Source organism: Carassius auratus, chromosome 38 (assembly GCF_003368295.1).
Source record: "Carassius auratus strain Wakin chromosome 38, ASM336829v1, whole genome shotgun sequence".
NCBI lineage: Eukaryota > Metazoa > Chordata > Actinopteri > Cypriniformes > Cyprinidae > Carassius > Carassius auratus.
The window spans coordinates 13,443,281-13,468,111 of record NC_039280.1 but is presented as its reverse complement, the minus strand read 5'-3'; the positions used below and the strand labels follow the sequence as shown (position 1 = coordinate 13,468,111).

The following is a 24,831-nucleotide window of genomic DNA, read 5'->3' as shown; positions in this document are numbered from 1 at the left end:
AATCGAGCCGCGCCCGGGCACGATTCGGAGCACTCACACTAGTCAAACGAACCGCGCTTTGGTGGTCAAACGCACTCGGGCACGGTTCAAACTGGCAGTGTGAGTACACCCTGATTCTTTGAACTGCTTTGCACGAGACATTTATAAATCATTTAGAAATTAAGTATTTTCTGAGAAAACGAAAAAATTTTGACCTTGCATGCATGTAAACCTGTTTTAGGAAACTCATAAAACAATATTAGCAACCTTAAAAATGGCATAATAGGGGCACTTTAATGGCCCTGTTCCTGGCAGATGAAAAAATAGCAACAAAATGAAACTAAACAAAAAGATAAATAAAAAAAAACAAAATCAACAAACCTTATCAAAACAAAAAAAACCAAAAAAAAAAAAAAAAAAAAAACCAAAACAAATACAAATCAAACCAAAAAAAAAATAATAATAATAAAAAAACTCACAATGAGAACACACAAACACACACACACACACACACACAAAATAACAATTTACAATAAAATAAGCCCCACCATGTCCCTCCCACACCCACAAGAAAAATAAATCATTTATTTTTTAATTAATTTACGAGAGTGACAACTGCATTCTAAAACCGAATTGACAACCAAAAATTTGAATCAAAAAGTGAGTTCTGTTATATATACACGATAAAGCGATAAAATAGGGAATTCACTCCTATATGTATATGCTGTATTTCCTGATATTTTACGTGAGATTTCTCAGTATTCTGAATTAATTAAAGACAGAAGATCTGCCTACAGGGAGAAAGAGAGAAAGTGTGTAGAGAATGTCAGTGTCCTTTAATGTCATCCACCACTTTCTGCTGAAGAGCAAGACATGACAGACAGAAATAGAGAGGAGAATGGGGTAGATATGTTTTTTTTTTTTTTTTTTTGACTCATGAGAGTTGGCACTGAGACTGCTGTGTATTCAAACAGCTGAGATTGTTTTGATAAGAGCAGTCCAGAGACAGACAGCTCACAGAACAGATGTTTGGGTCCCTGCTCAGTGGGCTACTGTTGTCATCTCCCTGATCGCTCCCACCACTCTCAGCTACCTAATATCAACAGCACATTTGGCCAGAGTACAGCGAATTACTGATGCCTAGCAGAGAGAAAGAGAGGTGTTAACTCAAGGAACAGACTAATATTAAAGCAGCTTCAGAAATAAGGTGTTTTTATTTTTATTTTTATGTATATAGGCATAAAACAGTAAAACTATCAATTTGAGAGCATACATCAGAGTGCCTTTTTCTTTTTCTACTGTATTCTTTGTATACTGTATAAAATAAATAAATATATATATATATATATATATATATATATATATATATATATATATATACATACACACACACACACACACACACACACACACACACACACACACACAGACACACATAGTATTTAATTAATTATATTAAGAATCTCCACTTCTTTTGTTTTTTACCTGCCATCTTGCCTTTAAAGTGCTATTTATGTACACTACTTTTTACATTTCTTAAAGAAATGATTAATTTTAGTAAATCTTTGAGTAAATATATTTATAATGTTACAAAATATTTATATTTCATGGTTTTTTTTTTACTTTCTGAAATACTAATCAAAGTGTTCACATAAAATGAAGCAAGATTGTTTTCAACAATGATAATAATAAGAATTTTTTCTTGAATAGCAAAATCATAGGGTAAAAATCAAAAGACTGGAGTAATAGATGTTGAAAATTCAGCTGTGACATCAAAGAAATAAATTAAATGTAAAATATTAAAGTATAAACATTATTTTACTCAACATAGTTTTTATTTTTATACATAAAATAAATGAATAAAAACAGCATGTGTGAGCATAAAAGACTTCTTTAAAAAAATAAACAAATCATACTAAATTCCAAATGGCACTGTGTGTCTAAAAAATTTCCAGCCTGCACCTTTAATGTTTTAAAGCTTGTGAATGTGTACGTGCGTTTTTGCACGTGTGTTAATAATAGTTGCCGTTCCCCAGTCAGACAGCTCATAAGTGTCATAAATAGTCTTTATCTCCACATTACCCACTGAAGGTAAATACGGCACATTATAACATTACATCTGAAATTGATTAATTTCTCCCAGCATTACAAAAACACTGGACTGCAATCGATCAGTCCTCACAAAAAATAGATATGCTTTTGGCGTAATGCAGGTGCTCTGGGCTGTAGCTTCATTAGTTTTATTACATTGTATGGACGTTATATGGATGCTGATGTGAAGATTTATGCTAATGTCTCACCTCTTGTTTATAATACAACAAGGTCATAGAGCCTGCTGCAATCAGATGTGGCACAATAGCATAGCAAATGGCAGCCAGTGATTTACTTGCTTGATATTTCACGCTTGTCGTTAGATCCTATTTTGGAACACTTCTATAAAATCTATAAATAATTTAACACTATTGATTTAAATCTCAATCAACAAGTTATCAACAACTCAGTGCTAAGGGGCTTATTTGTAAATACATTGTTCCTATTTAGAATAATCATGGTCTTAAATAATAAAATAATGGTATAAAATAATATAAATACAAATTATTTATATTTATACATTTTATTTAGTTTATTAAAAATAAAATAATTAAAATAATAGTTGCATGTAGTTTTTCCTATTTCATTTCATTTTAAAAAATCTGAGTACAGTTGCTCTGGTGCAGCAGATGTTGTTTGCACCTGAAGAGTTCTAGAGGTAACAGTAAGGACAGCTCAGTCAATGAACGTTTCTCACACGCTTCAGTCTAGATAATGAGAACAGCAGGTCTAGCACACTCTTAGCACTCAGTATGTTATTCCAGCAATTAGCAGTTATCTAGTATGATTCAAATTATATTGCAGCTATTTAAAAAAGTCTAACATGCTTGGGCGTATTTTGAAAGCACATCCAGATTTCCATGCATATGTTCCCAGAGCTCTTTTCCAACACACTCTTCCTACACAGCCACACCACACAGATGTATGCAGCGCAAGATAAAGGAACCGTCCAATAAATAACAGACAGCCAAACATTTGCTTGACTTTTACAAGAGGTCAATGATTGCAGATGGCATTAAAACAATTCTTGAAAAAGTCTGCATCTTTGAAAACAAGTGAAAACCACTCTAACAGGACCAATTTGAAGAGGAACTCTCACTATATCATCAAAATATTTTAAATCAATTCAACTGGCATGCTATCAGTTTCAATCACAGTCTGGTTAAATGAGGAAAAGTGACAAAGTAAAGCTGAAGTAATACCAGTCTGAACATGTGTGATCTTTTCACTTCAACTTGTTATAACATGTACCAATGAAATTAAACACTGTGAAAAGAAAAGTAGTGTAAAATAGTCAAATGCTGACTTTATCTATGTGGAAGATACTTGGGGCCCTATATTAACAATCTAAATGCATTGTCTTAAGTGCACGGCACAGGTGCACTCAGCACGTATCCGAATCCGCTTTTGCTAGTTTAATGATGGGAAAATGGTCAGTGCGCCCGGGTGCATGGTCTAAACGGGTTGTCCCTATCCTCCTAATGAGTAATGGGTGTTTATTGGGCGTAGCATGCAATAAACCGATCAGAGTCTCATCTCCCATTCCCTTTAAGAGCCAGTTGCACTCGTGCTATGAAGGATTTGCTATTTACATGGCGGAATTTGCAAGCGCAGAGACAGATTGTGTTTCCAGACAGGAAACTGAGCTGCTTGTGCATGAGCAAATAGGTAGCCTAATCCTTATACATTAAATGACTATCCAATATGACATGTAGGCATTTTTATATTTATGTAGTCTATCCAGTAATATTCTTTTGCATTGTAATCCTTTTATTTTTTAATATTTGGCATGCTTGTGTGCTGCTGTGCATCCCTGTGTGTTTAATAAGCAAAGAGCTTTGTGGACCCGCATATACTAATGCACTCTTTAAATAACAAAGGAAAAACATTGCGCCAGACTTTAGACCAGGTTTGAGTCCATTTTCAGTTCCTCAAAATAGCAACGCAGCAGCAATGCACCTAAACACACCTCGTTTTTAGACCAGCACACACATGAGCGCACAATTGCTATTTAAACAATGCAGCACAGGACAGGAAAATGAGAACTGCATCAGGCTGAAACTAGCAAAAACACTTGCACCACATGTATGATAGGGTCCTTGGACTACAAACATTTCCACTCTAACTGCAACAGTCAGTATGAGTGAACCACTCAGGGCCAGTGAAGGCATCCATCTGCAGCCTGTGCTTACCAATCAGCTTAGGCATGAAATGTGATGATGGCCCTGATCTTTGGCCTTGCTGCCTAATGAGCCAATATTCACCCGTATATTATGCAATTACGCTGAATGGATTCTACACTGTTATATCAGATGTTGTTTAATCAACCTCTGAATGAGCTTCAAATTCATGGTTTTGTATGTATTGGCAAAGTGAATATATTTAGTTTAGGTTTTTTTTTATTAAGTTAATTTGGAAAAGCGTTTGGAGTATTTTTTGTAAGTTAAATTTAAGTTTTAGTTTTTTAAAGTAGCTAATGACAACGCGGTCAGCAGCAGACAGTAAGCTAATTATATATGTTTGATCAATTTAGCCTTCTCAAGTCATTAGGACTTGACTAAAATAAAATCTATAGATATACTAAAACAGTTCAAGCATATAACAATGTTTAAACGTTAAACCTAGATAAATGTGCGCAATAGGCTATACAATTGTTAGTGCAGAGAGTGGAAGCTATGAGCACTTTGCAGGACATGGCGGCACCAGCGTAATCACTTGCATGTTTTTTTGTAGTTCGCCGTAATTTTTTGCTCATAAGGTAAGAGTAATTCATCATTCGTAACTGTAAAGGGTCTACTTTTATTTAGTTTTTGGTTTATTTCTGTACTTTTATTGTAAAAATTTTGTGTTTTTATAAAATAAAGAAAACAAAAATGTGCTTTTTGCCGTCTGGTCTTGAATAGGAGTGCTTCACAACGAAACACAGCGAATACTTGTCTCACAGACATGATAAATATACCTATAGAAAGCTTTAGTAATTAACAAAATAAAACATATTGAAAACAAAAACTCTTTTATCAAAATCATAATCCGTATAGATGCATTTCTTAAAGGCACGTCTAATGAGGAGATGGCATTCACTGCACATGAACAATTGGCTCATTGTTTGTAGTGCTAATCAAATCAAAACTCTTTTAAAATACAGCTTTTCCCGAAGCATTGGAACTTTTAATAACTTCCCAAGCACCAACTTCTCCCTGATGCTCTGCATGGTCAACCTTCACCTGTATGCTAATGCGTGTGTATATGGGTTGCATAGGCGATGTATAACATTTAAAATAGCCTATAATAATTAGAACAGTATTTCATACAGTAGCCTATGTGTGCTATGCGTGTATATGGGCACAATAAAAGGAGAGAAGCTAAATGAGCCCAAGTCCGACTCGAGCCAAATCTGTAAAAAAATATATATATATTGCCCGAGCCCGGCCCGAATGGGCTTGCAGACCTCTAGAATGTATAAAGTCATTGTCATTAGGGCTGCAACTAATTAACTAAGTTAGTTTGTCGATTATTTTTTTTGAATAATAGGATGAATTTCTTTCTTTTTTCTTTTTTTTTTGAAAAAACAACTGTAAATAAAACATGTTTGTGTCATTTATTAGGCAAAATAAACTTAACCTGTTAACCAGCCCATCCCAATTTTGGGACTCACAGCTGAAAGTGCTCTACCTAACTTTTAATTGTAACAGTTTCCTACTTCAGTGTGTTACAAACATAATTTTGGTGTCTTTGGAAAGAAGACACTTTGGGCTTTACTTTTTATTAACAAGAATTGATAATGCTCAAAAATATTAAAAGTTATAGACACTGAAGTGCCTTGATTTTTTTTTTTTTTTTTTTACTCACTTAAATATCTTTTTATTTGATATAACAATACATGAAATGAGTCCTGGAGCAATCTAGAAAAGTAATGGGTTGAAAGCCACATTCCCATGAGTCTCATGAGTTTCTATTTCAAATCTGAATAAGATATCATGAAAAATGAGACTCCTGCAAATATTTTTCTGAGACTATGTCTAGACCCCCAACCCCCCAAATTTAAGAAAAAATATTTCCCAATAGTCTTGAAGGCTTCTACAAACTATTTAGTCAGTAAAGATACCACTGCATAGTTTTTTTCAATTACAAAACACCAGACAGAAACTAAGACATCATATAAGTGATTTATTTGAGCACTAGAAAAATACAATAAGAATAATTTGAGTAAGAAAAATAAGAATAATAAGAAAAATAAAAAAAGATTTAACTTTGTTTGCCAATTACAGAAAATCCTGAGATTGCTAGAAATGCAGCATTTACAATGAATTAAGATGCAAATAAGTGCTGATGTGCTAATGGCCACTTATACAAATGGTAATAACACAAATGTGCCATAAAGTAAATAATCCACTCTCTCTATTCATATAGATGCGTTCACTTTGATAGCCGTGATCATACAGTAATAGCGAGCTGAGTAGGTAAAATAAGATAATAGGTAAATAACTATTGAATATCTACAAGCTTATGATTGAAGTTACCCACCTCCACCTGGCCCTGCAGAAGCTCCTCTTCTTCCTCTGGAGCCTCAAGTGCCACTGTAACAGATGCAAACGGACGGCTGGCCATCTGCTGGTGCTCTCGCATAAGTTGCTGTATACAGGAAGAAAAAGAAAAATAATAAGAAAAAAAATCATAAGTTACATAAATTTGTTTAATAGACATAATAAAGAGTATATTTCTTGTGCTGGATTAATGGAAGGAATATACAGGGGTTGAAGCAAAAAAAATTAAAAATAAAACCGAGCATGCAATGACTCTTGCGATTTTAACATTTGAAATGATACAATGGCAAAGTTATCGCTTTGCTCATTCAAATTGATTTTTTTTCATGAATATATGGTTGACCTGAAGAATGAAAGCTATTTCATACACTTGGAAAATTATTAGATATATCACCGCTTATCGACACTAGGGGTGTGACAATACACTTAGCTCACAAGACGAGACAAGATAAAGATACTTGGTTCACTAGAAAGAGACTATATTTTAATACTGTTTTTAAGAAATTTTCAGTGTCATCTTTTCATCACAAAAAGGAAAACATACGCAGTTTTATTTTTAAATATTTTAACTAATCTAAGACTGTAACTGATGACTACTTTGACAACTGAGTAATCTGATATTTTTAGCAACACAAACAGACCTAAGTGAAAAGCAGGCTTTAATATGAGTATTTATATATTAAACTACCGATAGGCAATAATAATGGGCTCAAATAAAATATCAAAACCAAGTAATTACATGGTTTTATTGAACAACACTGTTAAAATACATAATGTAATATGCCTATAAACAATGTGAATAACCAACTTTAAGTACATTATAAATTATAACAAATACCTGCAGAGGGCACCAACGGCCTGGTGACATTTCGCTTTACAGCAAGACTAAACAACGTTTAAATCAGTTTTTATATTTGCAAACTCAGAAACTTTTATTTTGAAATTGTGATGTACAATGAATGGCATATTTATAAACAGGTTGATGTATTCTCCTGTGTTGGCAAAGTTTTATAAACAATTTCTGTAACAAATCTAGTGAGATAATGCACTCTGTTTCCCCAGATGAATGTTAAGCAATTCAAATTCACACCATATGCAGAGTTTAGCCCCTTTTTCAAATAAAGTATTTACTGGTAAATTACCTGTAAGTAACTAGAGCCCGACCAATATTATCGGCCGATATGTGCTAATTGCATTTAAATCGGCATCGGCGTTTATAACGGCCGATGAAACATGAGAAACAGAGTCTCATGCTTCACTCATGTTATAATAATAATAATAATAATTCCTTACATTTTATATAGCGCTTTTCTAGGCACTCAAAGCGCTTTACATAGACAGGGGGTATCTCCTCATCCACCACCAGTGTGCAGCATCCACCTGGATGATGCGACGGCAGCCATATTGCGCCAGAACGCCCACCACACACCAGCTTACTGGTGGAGAGGAGATGGAGTGATGAAGCCAATCAGCGGATATGGGGATTGTTAGGAGGCCATGATGGTCAGAGGCCAATGGGCGAATTTAGCCAGGATGCCGAGGTCACACCTCTACTCTTTTCGAAAGACATCCTGGGATTTTTAATGACCACAGAGAGTCAGGACCTCGGTTTAACGTCTCATCCGAAGGACGGTGCTCGTTGACAGTATAGCATCCCCATCACTACACTGGGGTTATGAGTGTTGCATAGTTTGCCCACCAGAGGGAGGTCTATAACCCCAGAGTTGACAACAGCGCCAGAAATTCACTACAGAAGAAAGCGATCAGCCAAGCCACCCAGGTGAGTCTGTCGTTTCGTCATGTGAAATGATTGTAGATTTAGTTCATACACTGTTTATAAAAACGGTGTGGTAGTTCTAGCTAACAGCCCTATCATTATCACTTCTAAATATTCTATAACATCACTTACAGCCGCTAATGCATTGCTATATTAGATTAGCCACAAAGCTAATACCATGTTTATCAGTGGAAGAGCGCGGACGTTAATAAGAGGTCAAACTATAACGTTAGCATTTAACTTATTCTTATTCTATTGCGGTGTGTTTCCCACATAATGACAGCGTAATGGTCCTTTCACACAGGACGCGGTATTCACGGCGCTTGGCCGCTGGGTTTGGCGTTGCCCTTCAGATACAACGCGATTTGCGCTGCGCTATGGCGTTGGCGGAGTTTTAAAAACTTTTAGCTGGAGCTCTTTCATAGTCTGTTGTTCCTCCTTTCGGTCAGCAGCAAACATGTATTTATCCCGTTAGCAAGAAGCAAGGCAGAAGAGGCTACCCTCAGGTCCAGAGAACAATTTGGTGAATTCATGCTGGTTACGTTACTCTCGGAATCAACTTCGAATTGATTCCGTAATCTTCCGGTAACAGTAGGCTAACTTTACGTTGGCCAGCGCATGACAATGTTTTGATTCAGACTGCACAAAGAGAAGAGGAGAATATATACGGGTCCATTGTGAATGTGTCTGTGAGGGCAAATATAGTGTAGTTACAGTAGGTGCGTCAGAAATTATTAAACCAGAGGGGACATGTAAATAAATGTGAGCTGAACTCTTTTCTTTTTTTTTTTTACATATTGTTTCAAAGCAGCTTTAAAGACATAACAGGACAATGTTGAAATAATATAGTTAAATATAAGTAGGTAATACCTATTGCTTGACAAATAAAAAAATATATATATTTCTCATTTTTGCCTATGTAGGAGATCCCTGTTTATTATTATTATAATTCTAATGATGACATGAGTAATGATTCATGGTGATATTATTAATGCACAAACTTATTCTTTCTCTGTCTCTCTTTCTGCCTACAGATGGCTGAAAAAGGTGAATGCTGTAGCAGCAAAGTGTGGGACTACTTCTGCAAATACTTAAACTTTAGTATTATAATTTATTTACAGTACACACACAGACTGTTAAAACCAGCTTCAACTGGAAGAAAGTAAAAGTGTTAAATGTTTAAAATCAGTTTTTTGATCATTAAAAAATATATACTTTTGATGTGCAATTGTTTAGTCATTGAGACTGTAATCTAAGGCTTTCTTTTTTTTTTTTTACATAAATCCCTTCTGGAAAATGGTTTATACAGCCCACATACTTAGAACAGGCAGATATTAAAAGTGCAGTTTATAGGAAATGGGTCTAATATCCAGTTTATTTTCTAAATCAAAATATCGGCTTATAAATCGGCTCTTTTCGAGTTAATATCGGCATCGGCCCCCAAAAATCCATATCGGTCGGGCTCTATAAGTAACAGAGTATGTGAGTGGAGCGAGGAGTGGAGTGGCGTAATTTTGCCTGGAGCTAGGAGCAGATTTTTTGAAAGTCAGAGCATTGAGGTTTTTACTCGCTCCGAGAACGTTCCGCTACCGCTCTGTCACAAGCACAAAATATGCCAACTCATGCATTAAACATAATCAGTTAGCTTGACAGATATGTGGGTCACATACAGAGGTTAAAATGGCAATGGACGAGTGCGGGAGGTTAAAGCAACTTACAACTGTAAGTTGTACAGTTTGTTCATTTCAGCTCAAAACTAATGTGCTGGTACATTGCTGCACACAGACAGAGCACACAAGCTCGCACATAATGTACAGATCACATGCATACATTCTAGAATGAAGAAAAATTAATTCAAAAAAATTAATTCAAAAGTTACAGCATATTCTTTCTGTTTCTTAAATAACTACTCTCAGCTTCACCATAGTAGAGAGAGACATTGCACAGACAAGTAAGCTAAGGTTAAGCAATCATTTAATAAGGACTTGGGCTAATTGTAGTGTTCGAATAAAACATGTTAAAACTATTCTTCTAGTATTATGCATTTATTTTTCCTTTAATATCATTACTTAGATTTTTTTAAGCATAGTGAAACAATTTAGCTGCGGAGTGAAGGTGGCGCGGTGTTTCTGATCAGTTGAGCGAGGAGCAGGAAATTGTGAATCCGGAATGGAGTGATTATTGAATGCTTGGAGCACAGAGGGGAAACTGTTGCCACTCCACTCTGCTCACATACTCTGGTAAGATACCATTAAGAGATCATGTGTGAACAGGACCATTTTCATCTTATGGAGATGACGTGATTACTCTGAGCTGTTTACAAAGCTCCACTGCATTTTTAGTCATTTTTCTATGTAAATATGCACTAGATGGATATCTTTGACCATTGCACCTCGCAGGTTTTTTCACATTTATCCATTCATCAGGGCTGGGACTCTGCAAATGGATACTATTATGGGCATCTCATGTTTATAAGAGCACCAACATTTTATTAGCTGGTAATGTTAGTTTGGTTAAGAGTGAAAGCCCTGCTTCTCTCATACCAATGGTAGGCACACTCATGGGCTGCGTTCCAGTCCGGTTATTATGCCCTTCACTCGCAGACTTCCCTCTGTCTCATTGTGGTCTATGCATCTGTCTGAAGTGTGCATATGAAACAAACTCGCTCCCTCTCTCAAAATTCAGGAGTCGAGGGTCCGTCCATGGCTGCGTTTGATGTACATCATTGATTATGTTATATGAGTAGCCACTAATGGCGGAAGCCATGCAATGGCCTATATATATATTAGGGGTGTAACGATACGCGTATTCGTATTGAACCGTTCGAGGCTTTCGGTTCGGTACGCGGTACGCATTATGTACCGAACGGTTCGTTGGACTAATTAATTATATTTGGAAAATAAATAAAAAATTGTGAAATATAATGATATGCGTTCAACAAGGTAGCCCAATAACCCATACGACGTAACAGGCAATGCCCCTGACACCCCGAAGAAGAAAAAAAAACACCAACTTATATGTTTATGTTAGGCTACTCAGTCAGGTGCTCGCTCACTCAGTACGCGCTGAAGGCTCGTTGCAAAATGGCCAATGCATTTAACAGACCAGAAATAGAAGATCCTCCAATAACCAACAGGTCTGGTGTGTGGGTGCACTTTACCAATCGATCGGGGCATCTAAACATGCACGGAAATCGAAATGGACTAGTACTGTACTGTGTCGGAACTTCCTGAGCAGTACGATACAATTAACAGGCCTGCACGTTATTAGATAGAAGAACTGTGATAAATAGAACGTATTCACGGGCAGTTTTGAAAACTCCACCTCTTGGCATAGTGCAGCGCAAATCGCATTGTATCTGAAGGGCAACGCTGAGCCCAGGGTCCAGCACCACGCATACCGCGTCCTGTGTGAAAGACCCTTTAGCCATTTTGCAACGAGCCTTCAGCGAGTACTGAGTGAGCGAGCGCAGGTTTTAAGAACATGCTTAATGTAATTGAGCCCCATAACAATATTCCTTCACGAGCCCATTTCAGCCAGACCGTATCCTGCTTTGTTCCAAAAAACAAAAACCCTATAGAGAACCAATTGAGTAAAAATACTCAATATAAAGAGTTGTAGAGTTCCATATAAAAAGTTACATCTTTGTATTTGTTCATAACTACTACAACAATATAACATTTTTATTTTTTTTTATAAGGAGCTGTTTTTGTTTTATACAGTATGCTGCTAAGAAAACACCATAGAAGATGGGTAAAGAATAGCTCCATCATTGTTCAATGTAAAAAAAAAAAAAAAAAAAAAAAAAACATACTTTGTTAGTTTTAATTAATGATTTTTTTTTAAATCAAGGAAATTTATCTGCCAATTTTTTCTTTTTGCTGTATCTAAAACGTACCGAACCGAACCGTGACACCAGTGTATCGTATCGAACCGAACCGTGAATTTTGTGAACCGTTACACCCCTAATATATATATATGACACCATAATTGTGTTGCATTGTGGTGTAAGGAGCAGCCTGAAGTGTACATATGAAAGCAGACTTGCTCACTTAAAGCCCTGAATATATGAAATATGTTTTGACACGTGGAGTTGATAGAAGTGGGAGTATATAAGGTCAAGTAGATGAGGAAGACATTTTCATTTATATTTGGTGTTTTAGTTCATCTCTTTTGTCTATTTTCAATCACTTTCCTGGTGTCTTTGAGAGGAGGGTCTATGTATGGGCTTTTCTGATCTTTTGATCTAATATTGTGAAATAGGCTGGTGCAATTTACTTATGAACACAAGGAGACAATTGAAAATGATGTGGAGAGCAGTAGCTTTAATTTCTGCTATGATAGCCTCAGAACTGTGCCAAACATTGCGGGTTTGTGTTAGAATCAGGACTGGTAAGAGAACATTGTAAACTTTACTTTTTTTCGCCTTCAAACCAAATTTAAACCAAAATCCCATCTGTCTAGCATTCTTCAACAACATGTTACATAATGTTTAAAGGATTAGGTCAGTAGGCTGTCTGTTGTGGGTGTTTGTATGCATTTGACCAAATGAGTGCTCACATTATGAACCTTTATTTAGCTTGTGAGTGGACTAACATCTAATTACCAGGTGTAAACACTGCCTAAGATGAACTTTTGATGATGACTTATTTACTGAGTTAAAAGTTAGAAGAGAAATGTGTCACAACAGATGTTTTCTCAGTGTTTTTTAATTTGATTTGAGTCACTCGAATATGCATCAGTGAGAGTCTGGATGTTCTTGTTCCAAACAGTGGTATGCATTATCAATTCTCAGGAGGACAGACATGAGAGTATCAGGGAAAGTCAAGGTAAAGGGTGGTGAGATGATTCATAGGACAGTCACTTGCGATGATTATTAAAGCTGGCTATGTCTGTGTGTGTGCCACGGTCAAGAGAAAAAGAAACTCACTAGTAGAGAACGAATGGTTTATCATCCCTGACTAGTCCTTCAGGAGGTGAAGGACATTGTGGTATTTCAATAAATTTGTGATATAACAAACAAATAAGAACTAAAGGAACTAAATTTAAATTTAGAAATGTTTTGATATATACTAAGACAAGTACAGTCAGTTTGGTCACTGTCACAGAATAACCCCCCCCCCCCCAAATAAAAGGGTTTTTATCATCCGTAAGAAAATTCTTCTGCGATAATAAATGGCTCACTGTATATTATCCAGCTAATTACACAGCTACTTAGCAAATACATAAATGGACATGAAATATTGTTTGGTTTGAAATTATTTCATTATGTGAGATGAAAGAGACTGTGGAATGATATGAACAAGTAAAGTAGTTTGTTCGTAATTGTACAAAAAAAATATGCAGATTGCCAAAATTCACCAATCAAAATCAAGTATAGGGAGCCAGGTAATATATTATGGTATTGTTCAAACACAACTGAGGGCACACAAACAGGTTTCCCATTCCTCAGAAACTCATTACACTTAAACAAAAGATCACACCTTTTTAAAATCTGACGGTATAAATGCCTGCATATTAGCTGTTTTATCTTTCTGAAGAAAATACAAATATACAGAAGTAAAAAATTCAGCATATTAGATTAAATACAATAAACTTTTAGGAGTAATTAATGATAGCTGATCTTCATCATATTTTTACACTAATATCACAAACAATGTTTGGTAATGGTTGAACTTCACAACCTCCAGGCTGGTTTACTTGATCAATGTAGTTTCCTCTGGGTTTATCCTGATTAATGCTTTCTGGGGCTGATGTAATAACTCAAACCTTTAATCAAACAATTATCCAATAATACACACATGCAGTCTCACTGCATTCAAAGCAGCTAGTTAAAAAAATACAACCCAATCATTTATACATTTTAATATGATACAAGTTTACACAAGTTTTTATAAGTCATTAAATCTTTCATTCAACTGATTCTTTCCAAAACCCTGATTCATACAGCAATAAAACACTATTGCTGCCATGATTGTTATTTTGCTTTGGTTTTTTATGTTCAGTCAAATTAAAGTTGCAGTAGGGAACTTTTGACGCTCTAGCGGTTAATAAACAGAACTGCTTGCATCTTGCGGAAGAAGATTGTAGCCGGAGCTACTTCTCTCTGTTTATGTCTATGAAGAATCACAAAGGTACTGCACTGTAAAAAATTATTTAGCAGTTTAGTTGTTTCAATGAATTTTTTTATGTTGACACAACTTGCAGTTACTGAATTTGTTCATTCAACTAAAAATTGTAAGTTTTCAGTGTCTCAACTAGTTTGAAAGTTGACTGAACTAGGTTATTTGTCCTCATAACTAAAAAAAAATTGTTGACTCAATTCACTAGCAATATCACGTTCACAACATCACTTATCGCGAGATCTCGTCATTCTCCTGAATGCTGTTGAAGAGAGAAGAAGGTCGTCAGCCATTCTAGTCAGTTTCTCCTCAAAGTTTGGACATTTTACTAGAATACAACTTTGGTAAGTAAAATATTCTTATTCATTGGCTTAATGTGTAAAATTACATTTGTTGTCTCAGAAGAGTAAGTATGGTTTAAAGAGTCTTACATTCTGTATATAAGTTACTGTATGTAAATGTTCGTTTCGCGGCACTCTGAAGCCTCAAAATACAGGCGGTTCCACAGTATTTTCCTTATAAATATTAAAACAGATATTCCCCCATGCGGGACAGCGGAGCTGAACTTATGTGGAGAACAATAAAAATACAGTCTGTATGTATTATTTGAGCCCAGAGCTGCGTTAGAGACCGTTCAAACAGAGCGCGCGAGAGCTCATCGGATCACTGTATGGATTAAGAACGGCGGGAATAAAAAAAAAGGAACTGCTCTTAACCTGACAGCGTAAGACATCCGTCAGAATATTCAACGATGAAAAATTAGGAGATAAAAAGAAGATTACTACTCGAACTGTGTCTTTTCTGTATGTTATAAGGGCAACGAATGAGCAGCACAGATGAGCACCTCCCTCAGAGTTCTTCTGGAGCGCGTATCTTAACGTTACATTTGATATCGCTGACATAAGCTTAGTGCTGATGATTATTTTACAGTCTACAGTTCAGATGAAGTTCTGAAGGTAGCGTTACAAACTCTTCTTTCAGTTTTCTGAAGTAACGTTAGTCATTCAAGTGCCTCACTAGAACCTAGAACCCAGTGTAATGCTGCGTGAATATCTGTTTTTATACAGTCTATGGTGAATATACGGTCATAAGTAAATTGCATACATTCAAATCTATATATTTTAGAATAAAAGTAATAATAGCATATATCTTGTATAAATAGAGATACAATAACGATCGACACAAATGTGTTAAATTTCCTTTTATTGTGTTATAATTATGTGTTGTGTCATTTAAAAGCATCGTCTGGATGGTATAGTTTGTCTTTGGCATTTAATACAAACTTGTCAATACATTTGACTTTCTTTATATGTATTTATTTATTTATATGTATGTTTATTATTTTACAGTGTTTTAACATGTTTTTGTATTTTTCATGTTTATGATATTTTGGGATGACTGAAGATTCAGAGCAGAATTCAATAATCCTGTGGATGGACCGCAGCGAGTCCTTTTGCAGTTATCCATCAAAATGCTATGCAGACATAATGGAAATTGTATTTACATTGTAGAGCTTGGACGAAGTTGTAAGTAAATTTATTTATTTATAAATGCACATCTATTGGAGTCTATATGCTTTACGATTGTAAGGCCCTGTTTAATGCATCCCTTTTGTTTTTATTAAAGCACACAGGCTCTGCGCAGGAATTCATCAAGGACATGACTGCTGGGATCACGCTTGTGGATGACCAATCTGAGCACCATCAGTCTGCAATGATGTGATCCAGGTAATAGAAGAAGAAGAAACCTGGGTGATCTGGGGTTGTAACACGTTGTGGGGTTGTGTACTGTGTTAGACGATCTGGGACTGGGACTAACAGAAATAAACTAATTCAGGTTTAAAACAACTTGAGGTTTAGTAAATGACAATTTTCTTTCTTTTTCTTTTTTGGGTGAACCCTGTACGAAAATGTAGATATTTGCATTGGAAAACAGCTTCAAATTTTAGAGAACATAATTTGACATTATTTTCCCTTCAGTTTTATTCCGTGAATTTTCTATAATTGGTATTTAAAATGTCTTTATAAAGTGTTGAATTTATTTTCATAAAACCACCAGAAACCCTGTTTTTGGACAAAGCCATTCTTTATTATTTTGCTGAATACTGTTTTGAATCCTGAAAAATGTTCAGTGCTAGCATATTGGCCATTAGCAACTTTGCTTAAAGGATTATTTCACCTAGAAATTAAAATTAGGCCATGTTTTACTCATTCTCAAGGCACCCTATGTGCATATGATTTTCTTCTTTCAGACGTATCTGATCTGAGTTAAATTAAAAATTTTCCTGGCCCTTCCAGGTTATTTAATGGCAGTAGACAGGTGTGTTTTTTTCTCAGCAGTCCAAAAATAGTCAAATAAAATGCACCCATCCATCAATAAAACGTGTCTCACATGGCTCTGGGGAGTGAATAAAGGCTTCCTGTAGGAAATCGATGCGCTTTTTGTAAGAAAAATATCCATATTTAAAAAGTTGTAAACACTTTTTTTTCTCTTCCACTGACTTATCATACGTGCAAGCCTAATTTTGTGATTTTACTTCATGATTGGCGTATCGTTGTCTCTCCTCCACTCTTCCGTGTTCGTCACTTATCATCGGTGCATGCATGACCCATATGTCCTATTTTCATCCACCCGGAATGGCTCTCACGAAAGTGAGAGAAAAGGGTTTAAATATGCTTTGAATATCATTTTAAATATGTATATTTTTTTACAAAAACACATGGATTCGCTACAGGAGGCCCTTATTCACCTCTCAGAGCCATGTGAGGTACTTTTTATTATGAATTGATGCACATTATTTGACTACTTTTGGACTGTTTAGAAAAACACCCACCAATTGCCATAAATATTTTTTTATTTAATCCGACTGGATTTGTCTGAAAGAAGAAAGTCATACACACTTACGATGCTATGAGGGTGAGTAAAACATACATGGGTTAACCAACCCTTTAAGGGTCATGCTTTACTCTGAACGTGCAGTCCAACAGACTATTATTTAAAAGGAATACTATATTTTCTGATCATTGTATAAATGGTGTGACAGATTAGACACTTAGAATTGGATTAAGAAAAAAAAAAAACTGAACAAAGAAATTTGTACAGGCTTTTAACAGTTTAATACAGGAAGTCATTTGAATGTTTCTAAACGAAACCGTTGAGGAGCACCATTTACAGTTGACTTTCATTTTTGGTTAAATTTTTCAAAATATCTTCCACTTGAAGGTGAATTACAATTTGCATTTATTGGTAGCTGTGCTTTTAATAAAACACACAACTTTAATAGTGTATGTACATATGTGTGTTCATTTGTTATAAATCTATTAAGTAATGTAATATTTTTTTCTTTTCCCAGCCATCCAGTGACATTAAGGATGTTGAGAAAGAAATTGAAGAGGGCATTCTGATTGTAACTGAGGAGCAGCAATGTGATGTGCTTCCCAAGGAATAACCAACATTGGTCTCATTTGGACATCCTTTCATCACTGACATCTCCCATGTCCCCAAGGCATTTGGACCCCTAATGGGTCTGTATGCAGTGAACATCCACTACCTTCAGCGCATTAAATACACCATTGAGGCTCTGCAAAAACTTGTGAAGATCAGCTGCTCCCACCATGTGCTCGCTACAGCGGCAGGAACTGTAGGTGTGGAGGAGTGAATGTCCAGCGCTCTCTCCACCCTCAACACCACAAATAAGGTGTCCTTGAGCAAGGCACAACTTCTCCCCGGGCGCTGCAGCATAAATGGCTGCCCACTGCTCTGGGTGTGTGTTCACGGTGTGTGTTCACTGCTGTGTGTGTGCACTTTGGATGGGTTAAATGAAGAGCACAAATGTATGTCATGTCACTTTCACTTTTCAGTGTTCATGATGTGTCCATCGGCTCCACAGCACTCTTTTTGTACATTAAAGTTTATCTTGTCATGACTTGGAATATGCATGTTCTCATGTAAACAAATGTTGTTTCACCTCTCATTTTCTTAAACAGTATGTACACATTTTCAGTATGTAGCATTATGATGGGGGACGAGTTTGGAAATTTTCAAGATCCTTCTGATGTTAACACTTCTGTCTGGTCATGTTGTGCTATGAAATTTAGAATCTGACTGTTTAGATCTTTGTGCTTCCATGTGCATTCATTCCATTTATATCTTATTATACAGAAGTACAGTACACTCATTTTTTGTAACTAAGTGTGATATTATATACATATATCTTGGTTTCTCATTTTGACCATGACTTGCATTATGGTGGGGGGAGTGCGTGTGAACTTGTGCAGGGTTAATATGCAGAGTTCAACCTTCTGATTTTCATATTGAGTTATGAAATTAAAAACAATCCCTGTGGTTTTGATCTGATGAATTGAATTGCAACTATTTGTTTCTCAATCCCATGCCAATGTTATTTATTATACATCACAATTTCAAGTGTCGGTTCAGATCTTTAGACATGTGTTTGTATTTTGCATTTTTTGTTTTGTTTATCAATTATCAGTTGATGTGTTGACAGCAAATTGCTTGTTCAATTTAAATGTGAATGAAAGTGTTGTTTCTATCATTAAATAAATTACATAAAAAAAAGTGTTTTGTCATCTTTATTTAAACATTTAAGGCAGTGAGCTAAAATTTGTTTATGATTATTGATCGAAGTAAAAAAAAAAAAAAAAATCCCTGTTGACACAACATGATTTAGTTGACTGGACTAGAAAATAATAGTCAAGTCAACTTAAAGAAATTTGTTACCTGGACTAACTCCACTCTAATTTGAAGTTGTTTCAACAAGAAATTTTTTGTCAAGATAACAAAAAAATTTTAGGCAGCGGGGTAACAAAATATTTTTAGTTGACTCAACAAATTATTTTTTACAGTGTGGGTTAATCTGCCGCGGTATCCCCGAAGCAATCTAAAATAGTCAGAATATAAACACTTATTATAGTTGTACCCTAGTGATTCAGGACAAGCTAAAAACACGGTTTGGAAAATGGATTCATGGTGTACTCGCTTATTATGTTCATTTTCTACAAAACACAAACAAAGTTACGGACCGCAGCTCTGATTGGTTGTTTTTTACCGGGAGCGCATGACTTTCTGCAAATGGCAATAGGACCACTGGGAGGAGCCAGAGGAGCTTGATTTTTTTCACAGATTATCTGTCTCATATTCTACTATCAGGACATAATGACAGGTTTAATAAATATGTAAAGAATATATATTTTTTTTTTTACAAAAGTTCCCTACAGCACCTTTAACTAAATTAATTATTCAGAAAACCACATTTTTACATAATGATTCTTCATTGTGCTCTACTATTTTAATTTCAAGAATGCAAAAGTGCATAAAAGTCAAAGTCATTAAATTTGACTTGACTGCTTTTATGATTTGCTTATCAATTCAAATAAACTGAAAATAAACTTAAGTTCATTTTCTGATTCTGGGAAGAAAAACACTTGACATTGTAACATCTCTTTGTAGACTGCAATATAATTATTTTATAATAATTTATTATGTGTGTAGCTAAGGCATCCATTATACATTGCCTGTTGGCATGCAAGCGGAACAAAAGCATATACCTATGAATAAGCCCTTTCTGAATACAAATTGATAGAATGGGTACCACAGTGACCCTTTTCTAGCTTAGGTGACAATAGCACCCAGGCATAGGTCTATAGTGGGTCATTGTAAACATCCACGATGTCTTTCTTTTCTTCAGAATGGTGCACAATAACTCTGGCCGATAAGAGAGTGTAATTTCCGGCTCATTCCAGTACGGTTTTAACAGAAAACCCTTTACTTTCCAAGCACAGACAGAAAATTAACCTCTTTTGTCACCATGAAAGCAAGGTGTCTCACAAAAACAGGACACACTCTGTTTTTATTCAGTAACATCTGAAGGACCAAGTTGCTTTGCTCCTAAAGTAGCATTATTGTGGTCTGTTTCCTCAGGCATTTTTGTAAACTGGCAGAACACAGACTGAAAGCTCATACAGAACATTTACTCCATATGATGGACTTATTGCATAATAGCTTCACAATATATCATTTCTATCTTATTGCCAACTGCTAAATGATTATGCTGAATTGCACAGCCTTGCACTTCAGCAAACTTACCAAAGTTCAAAAGTTTAAGGTTGGTAATTTTTTTAGAAGCCATTACACCATTATTTTGTCACATGACCCTTCAGATTTCATTCTAAGGTGCTGATTTGGTGTTTTTTTTTTTTATATGGAGATACTTTTTAACCTCTTGCTGTTGTTATTTTTTGCTGATTCTTTGATAAATAGAAAGTTCAGAATAACAGCATTTGTAACATGAAAATATATTTATTGTTGCTTTTGATCAATTACATGCATCTGTGCTGGGAAAAGTACTAAACAAAGTAAAGAAAAAAAATTGAAAAAATAAAATAAAAAGAAAAGAAACAAAGTACTGACCCCAAACTTTTGAATGGTAGTATACTAATATACTTTAAATATATAATTTTGTATAAATTGTTTAAAGTATTACCAGATTAACTGTACTGTGTAATTACCCAAGTCTGTGTAATAGCACTAGCATATAGCGTGACAAAAAGATAATTCATAACATACAGTGGCTTTAAGAACCGTTTTATATGCCATTAATTTTATATACAGAGTAATATATAAAGGGTGACTGAATAGCTAAAAAAAAAAAAGTTTGTTTGTTTAACAGCTTTAACACCAGTATTAAAGACTTTTAAAAATAAGTTGAGCTCAAAACTCACTCTTAGTCAGCAGCTAGTGTTCAAAATTACTTGATCCGATGTGGACTATAATCACTAAACAAGGCAGAAATATTTTAAGACTATGCACGCTAAACATTAACGTTACCATAGTAAACATGGTAAATGCAACCACTTGGAGGAATCAGACATCAGCTTCTTATTCTCTATCACAATTGTGCATTTATTTAGTAACATATTTTATCTGTCATCTTGTCTGATAATTTAGCTCCATGTAGCATAGACTATCATAGCCTAATGATTTTTGTTTGGGGGCTTTTATAAAAATAAGAGAGTCTGCACTGCGGATCCTTTCAGAAAGCTAACAGCTATAACACCAGCAATAAACACTTTTTATTATAAGTTGAGCTCAAAACTCACTTTCAGTCCGCAGGAGTTTTTGCAATAACTTGATCTGATGTGAATTATAATCACCATACAAGGCAGAAATATTCATAAATGATGCAAAAGACTGTGCACGCTAAACATTAACATTACCATAGTAAACATGGCAAATATGACCACTTGAAGAAATCAGATGTCAGCTTCTTATTCTCTATCACAATCGTGTAATTATTTAGTAACTTATATTATCTGTCATGTCATGTCCCATTGAGCAGATCGGTAAGATCATGATCTTAGTCAATCAAAGTGGAACATAAGCAAAGCCAAGACCCCTCTAGACACTCTGTTGGGATGGGTGGAAGAGATGAAGGTATAGCGAAGTACTATGAGTGCAAAGGAGTCTTCGAGTTACCTTAAAGCTCATAAAAACTCCCTTTATGTGCAAGGTCCATTGTGAATAAAGTAGATCAATGGTTACATACGAGGAGGCTTCCATTTTAACGGGTCCAGCTGGGGACGTTATCTAACTCTGCTGAGCAGAGCAGAACATTACTGATTGTCAGATCCATCTCTGCACTCATACAACCTCTTTATAAATGGGCCAAATACTTTCAGTCCAAGATTATGACCAAGACTACAGTTGACAGAGAAAATGAAGCAAGGAAAAAAGGGAAACCAGATGGAAAAGGAACGATGGGGAGTGACAGACAAGAAGAAGTAATTAAGGCGCTAAGACCAATGGGATTCTCTCTTCTTCATTTCACTTACTCCCCTAGATAGTGTGTGAAAAGGATGACAAGAGTAAATCTCACTCTGTTGACATCTCACACTGTGGTGAGGAGGAGGAGGAGTGTGACAATTTAGCTGTCATCATCACATCCTCACTTCACATTAGCCCTCATCATCAGCTCTCTCTGATACAGGTTTGCATCAAGCCACACATCTGTGGAAAAAAATCTGCTTTATTGATGGGTAACAGAAGCATGTAGTCTCTGTTAGCCTTAAGGGAAGACGTTTGAAACAACCAGGACTCTTCCTATAGGCCAAACTGAGCAACTGATGGAGAAGGGCTTTGGTTAGTGGGGTAACCAAGAACCTGATAGCCACTCTAGCTGAGCTCCATGATAATATGTGGAGATAGGAGAAATCGACAGAAGGACAAACATCACTCCAACACTCTGCTGATCCAGTCTTTATGGTGGTGTGGACAAACTCAATCCTCTCTTCAGTTAAGACACATGAAAACACGCTTGGAATTTACAAAAAAGCACCTAAAGGACCCTCAGACTCTGAGAAACAAGATTATCTGGTCTGACAAACCTCAATTCTTAGCATCTTTTTTGAAGGAAACCAGCTCTGCTCATCACCTGCAGATACCATCCCAAAAGTAAAGTATGCTGGTAGAAGCATCATGCCGTGGGACTGTTTTTCAGCAGCAGGTAGTGAAGGACTCGTCAGAGTAGATGGAACGCTCGGTGCAGCAAAATATAGAGATAGCCTTGATGAAAACCCAGTCCAGAGCATTCAGAAACTTAGACTGGGCATAAAGTTCATCTTCCAATAGGACAGTGACCATAAGCACCCATCAAGAGTGGCTTATAGACAACTCCGTGAATATCCTCGAAGGGCCCAGCTACTGCCTGAGATCGAACCCAATCAAATATTTCTGGAAAAACCTGAAAATGTGCATCTGCCCCGATCCAAACTGACAGAACTTGAGAGGTGAAAGGATGAGGAGAAGAATGACAGATATTTGCCAAATGCTGATGAGCAAAGATTGTTGCATCAAACAAAAAAATACTTGAGATTGTAAAGGTGTATCAGCTAAATATTTAGTTAAGGGTATAAATACTTATTCAATGTACTTATTTCAGTTTCTTAATTTTTTATAAATTTACTAAGTTGTGACAATTCTCAGGGCTCTAGAGTGTGACTAATTTTGTTGCACGTGCGACCTAATCTGTCTATGGTGAAATTAAAAAAATCTTTTAGAGGGAAAAAAATTCTCAGTAACTCTGTAAAGTTCGACAACAGACACTAAATCCCTACATTTCAGCCCGATACAGATGGGCCGGGCTTCGAGACAATTTTCACGTCATAGTTCAGATGCGGGCTGGGCTTCCCACCTGTTTTAGACTTCTCGTTATTTTTATATTTTAGACATCCATCAATAAGTGCTGAAAAAAATTGCTGCGCTGGTGGAAACGACACAAGACCGTGCTATCGCTACTGTCAAGAATGGCGCAACACTGTCCCACCAACAGCAGTAGGTGCATGCTGTCAGCACAGCTGAACAGTTCTGTGTTCAAATACACGCAATAGGCTTAAGATTGCTGCTAAGCACCGGCAAAATTTCCATAAATGTGACAGGGGAATAGTAAGGAGATATTTGAATTATTTACTAATAAACTAGTGTTTTCTGAGTCTGTGTTGCAAGGATGAAGTTGCCGATCCTGACTCGTCATCTCCTCATGATGACACACCCTTAGAGAGAATTGTATCTTTACGGATTATGATTATAATGAAAGAGTTTTTGTTTTCGATTTGTTTTATTTGGTTAATTAGTCACTTAAAGCTTTCTATAGATATATTTATCATGTCTGTGAGGCATGTTTGCACTGAGTTTCGGTTAATTTTTGTACTCCTGTTAGAGATGGGCGATATATCGCATGCGATTGTCACCTGCATTTCATCAGTAATGCCTGTTCCCTGATTTGTGGTAAATCACCATCACCTGCTTTCAAATGGAGCAGTATTTAATAGACAGAGCCGTAGATCACTGACAAGCTACGCAATATCACGTTCATTATCGAAGATGAATCGCCTTTGATAATGAACGCAATATTGCGTAACTTGTCAGTGTTACTCTTGTTAACGACGAGATGGCAGAAAGCGCACCATGTTTGCTTTCTTTATTTTATAAAAGCACAACATTTGTTGATATTGTGAGTGCACACAAATAAAAATACACCCTTTGCTGTTACAAATGATGTATTACTCTTACCTTTATGAGCAAAAATGACAGTGTATCCACTGAAAAAAAATCCAAGTGATCATGCTGTCATCTCCAGGTCCTAAAGTGTCTCCGCACAATCTATTGGATATAGCGCACATTTATCTTGGTCTGGGTTATATGCTTGAACTTGTTTTATATCTATAGATTTTATTTTAGGCAAATCGTGATGATTTGAGAAGGCTAAATTGATCAGACATAGGCTCACGGTCTGCCACTGGGT

At 35.9% G+C, this 24,831-nt stretch overlaps 1 protein-coding gene across 1 annotated transcript in view; it reads right to left on the bottom strand.

The window, feature by feature from the left end:
- Positions 1 to 24,831, bottom strand: part of atrnl1a (attractin-like 1a) — a 300,556-nt gene that overhangs the window by 49,791 nt on the left and 225,934 nt on the right. The window contains exon 28 of the mRNA XM_026224245.1: positions 6,595 to 6,702. Coding sequence (XP_026080030.1) covers positions 6,595 to 6,702 — 108 coding nt within the window. The remainder of the gene's footprint in view (positions 1 to 6,594; positions 6,703 to 24,831) is intronic.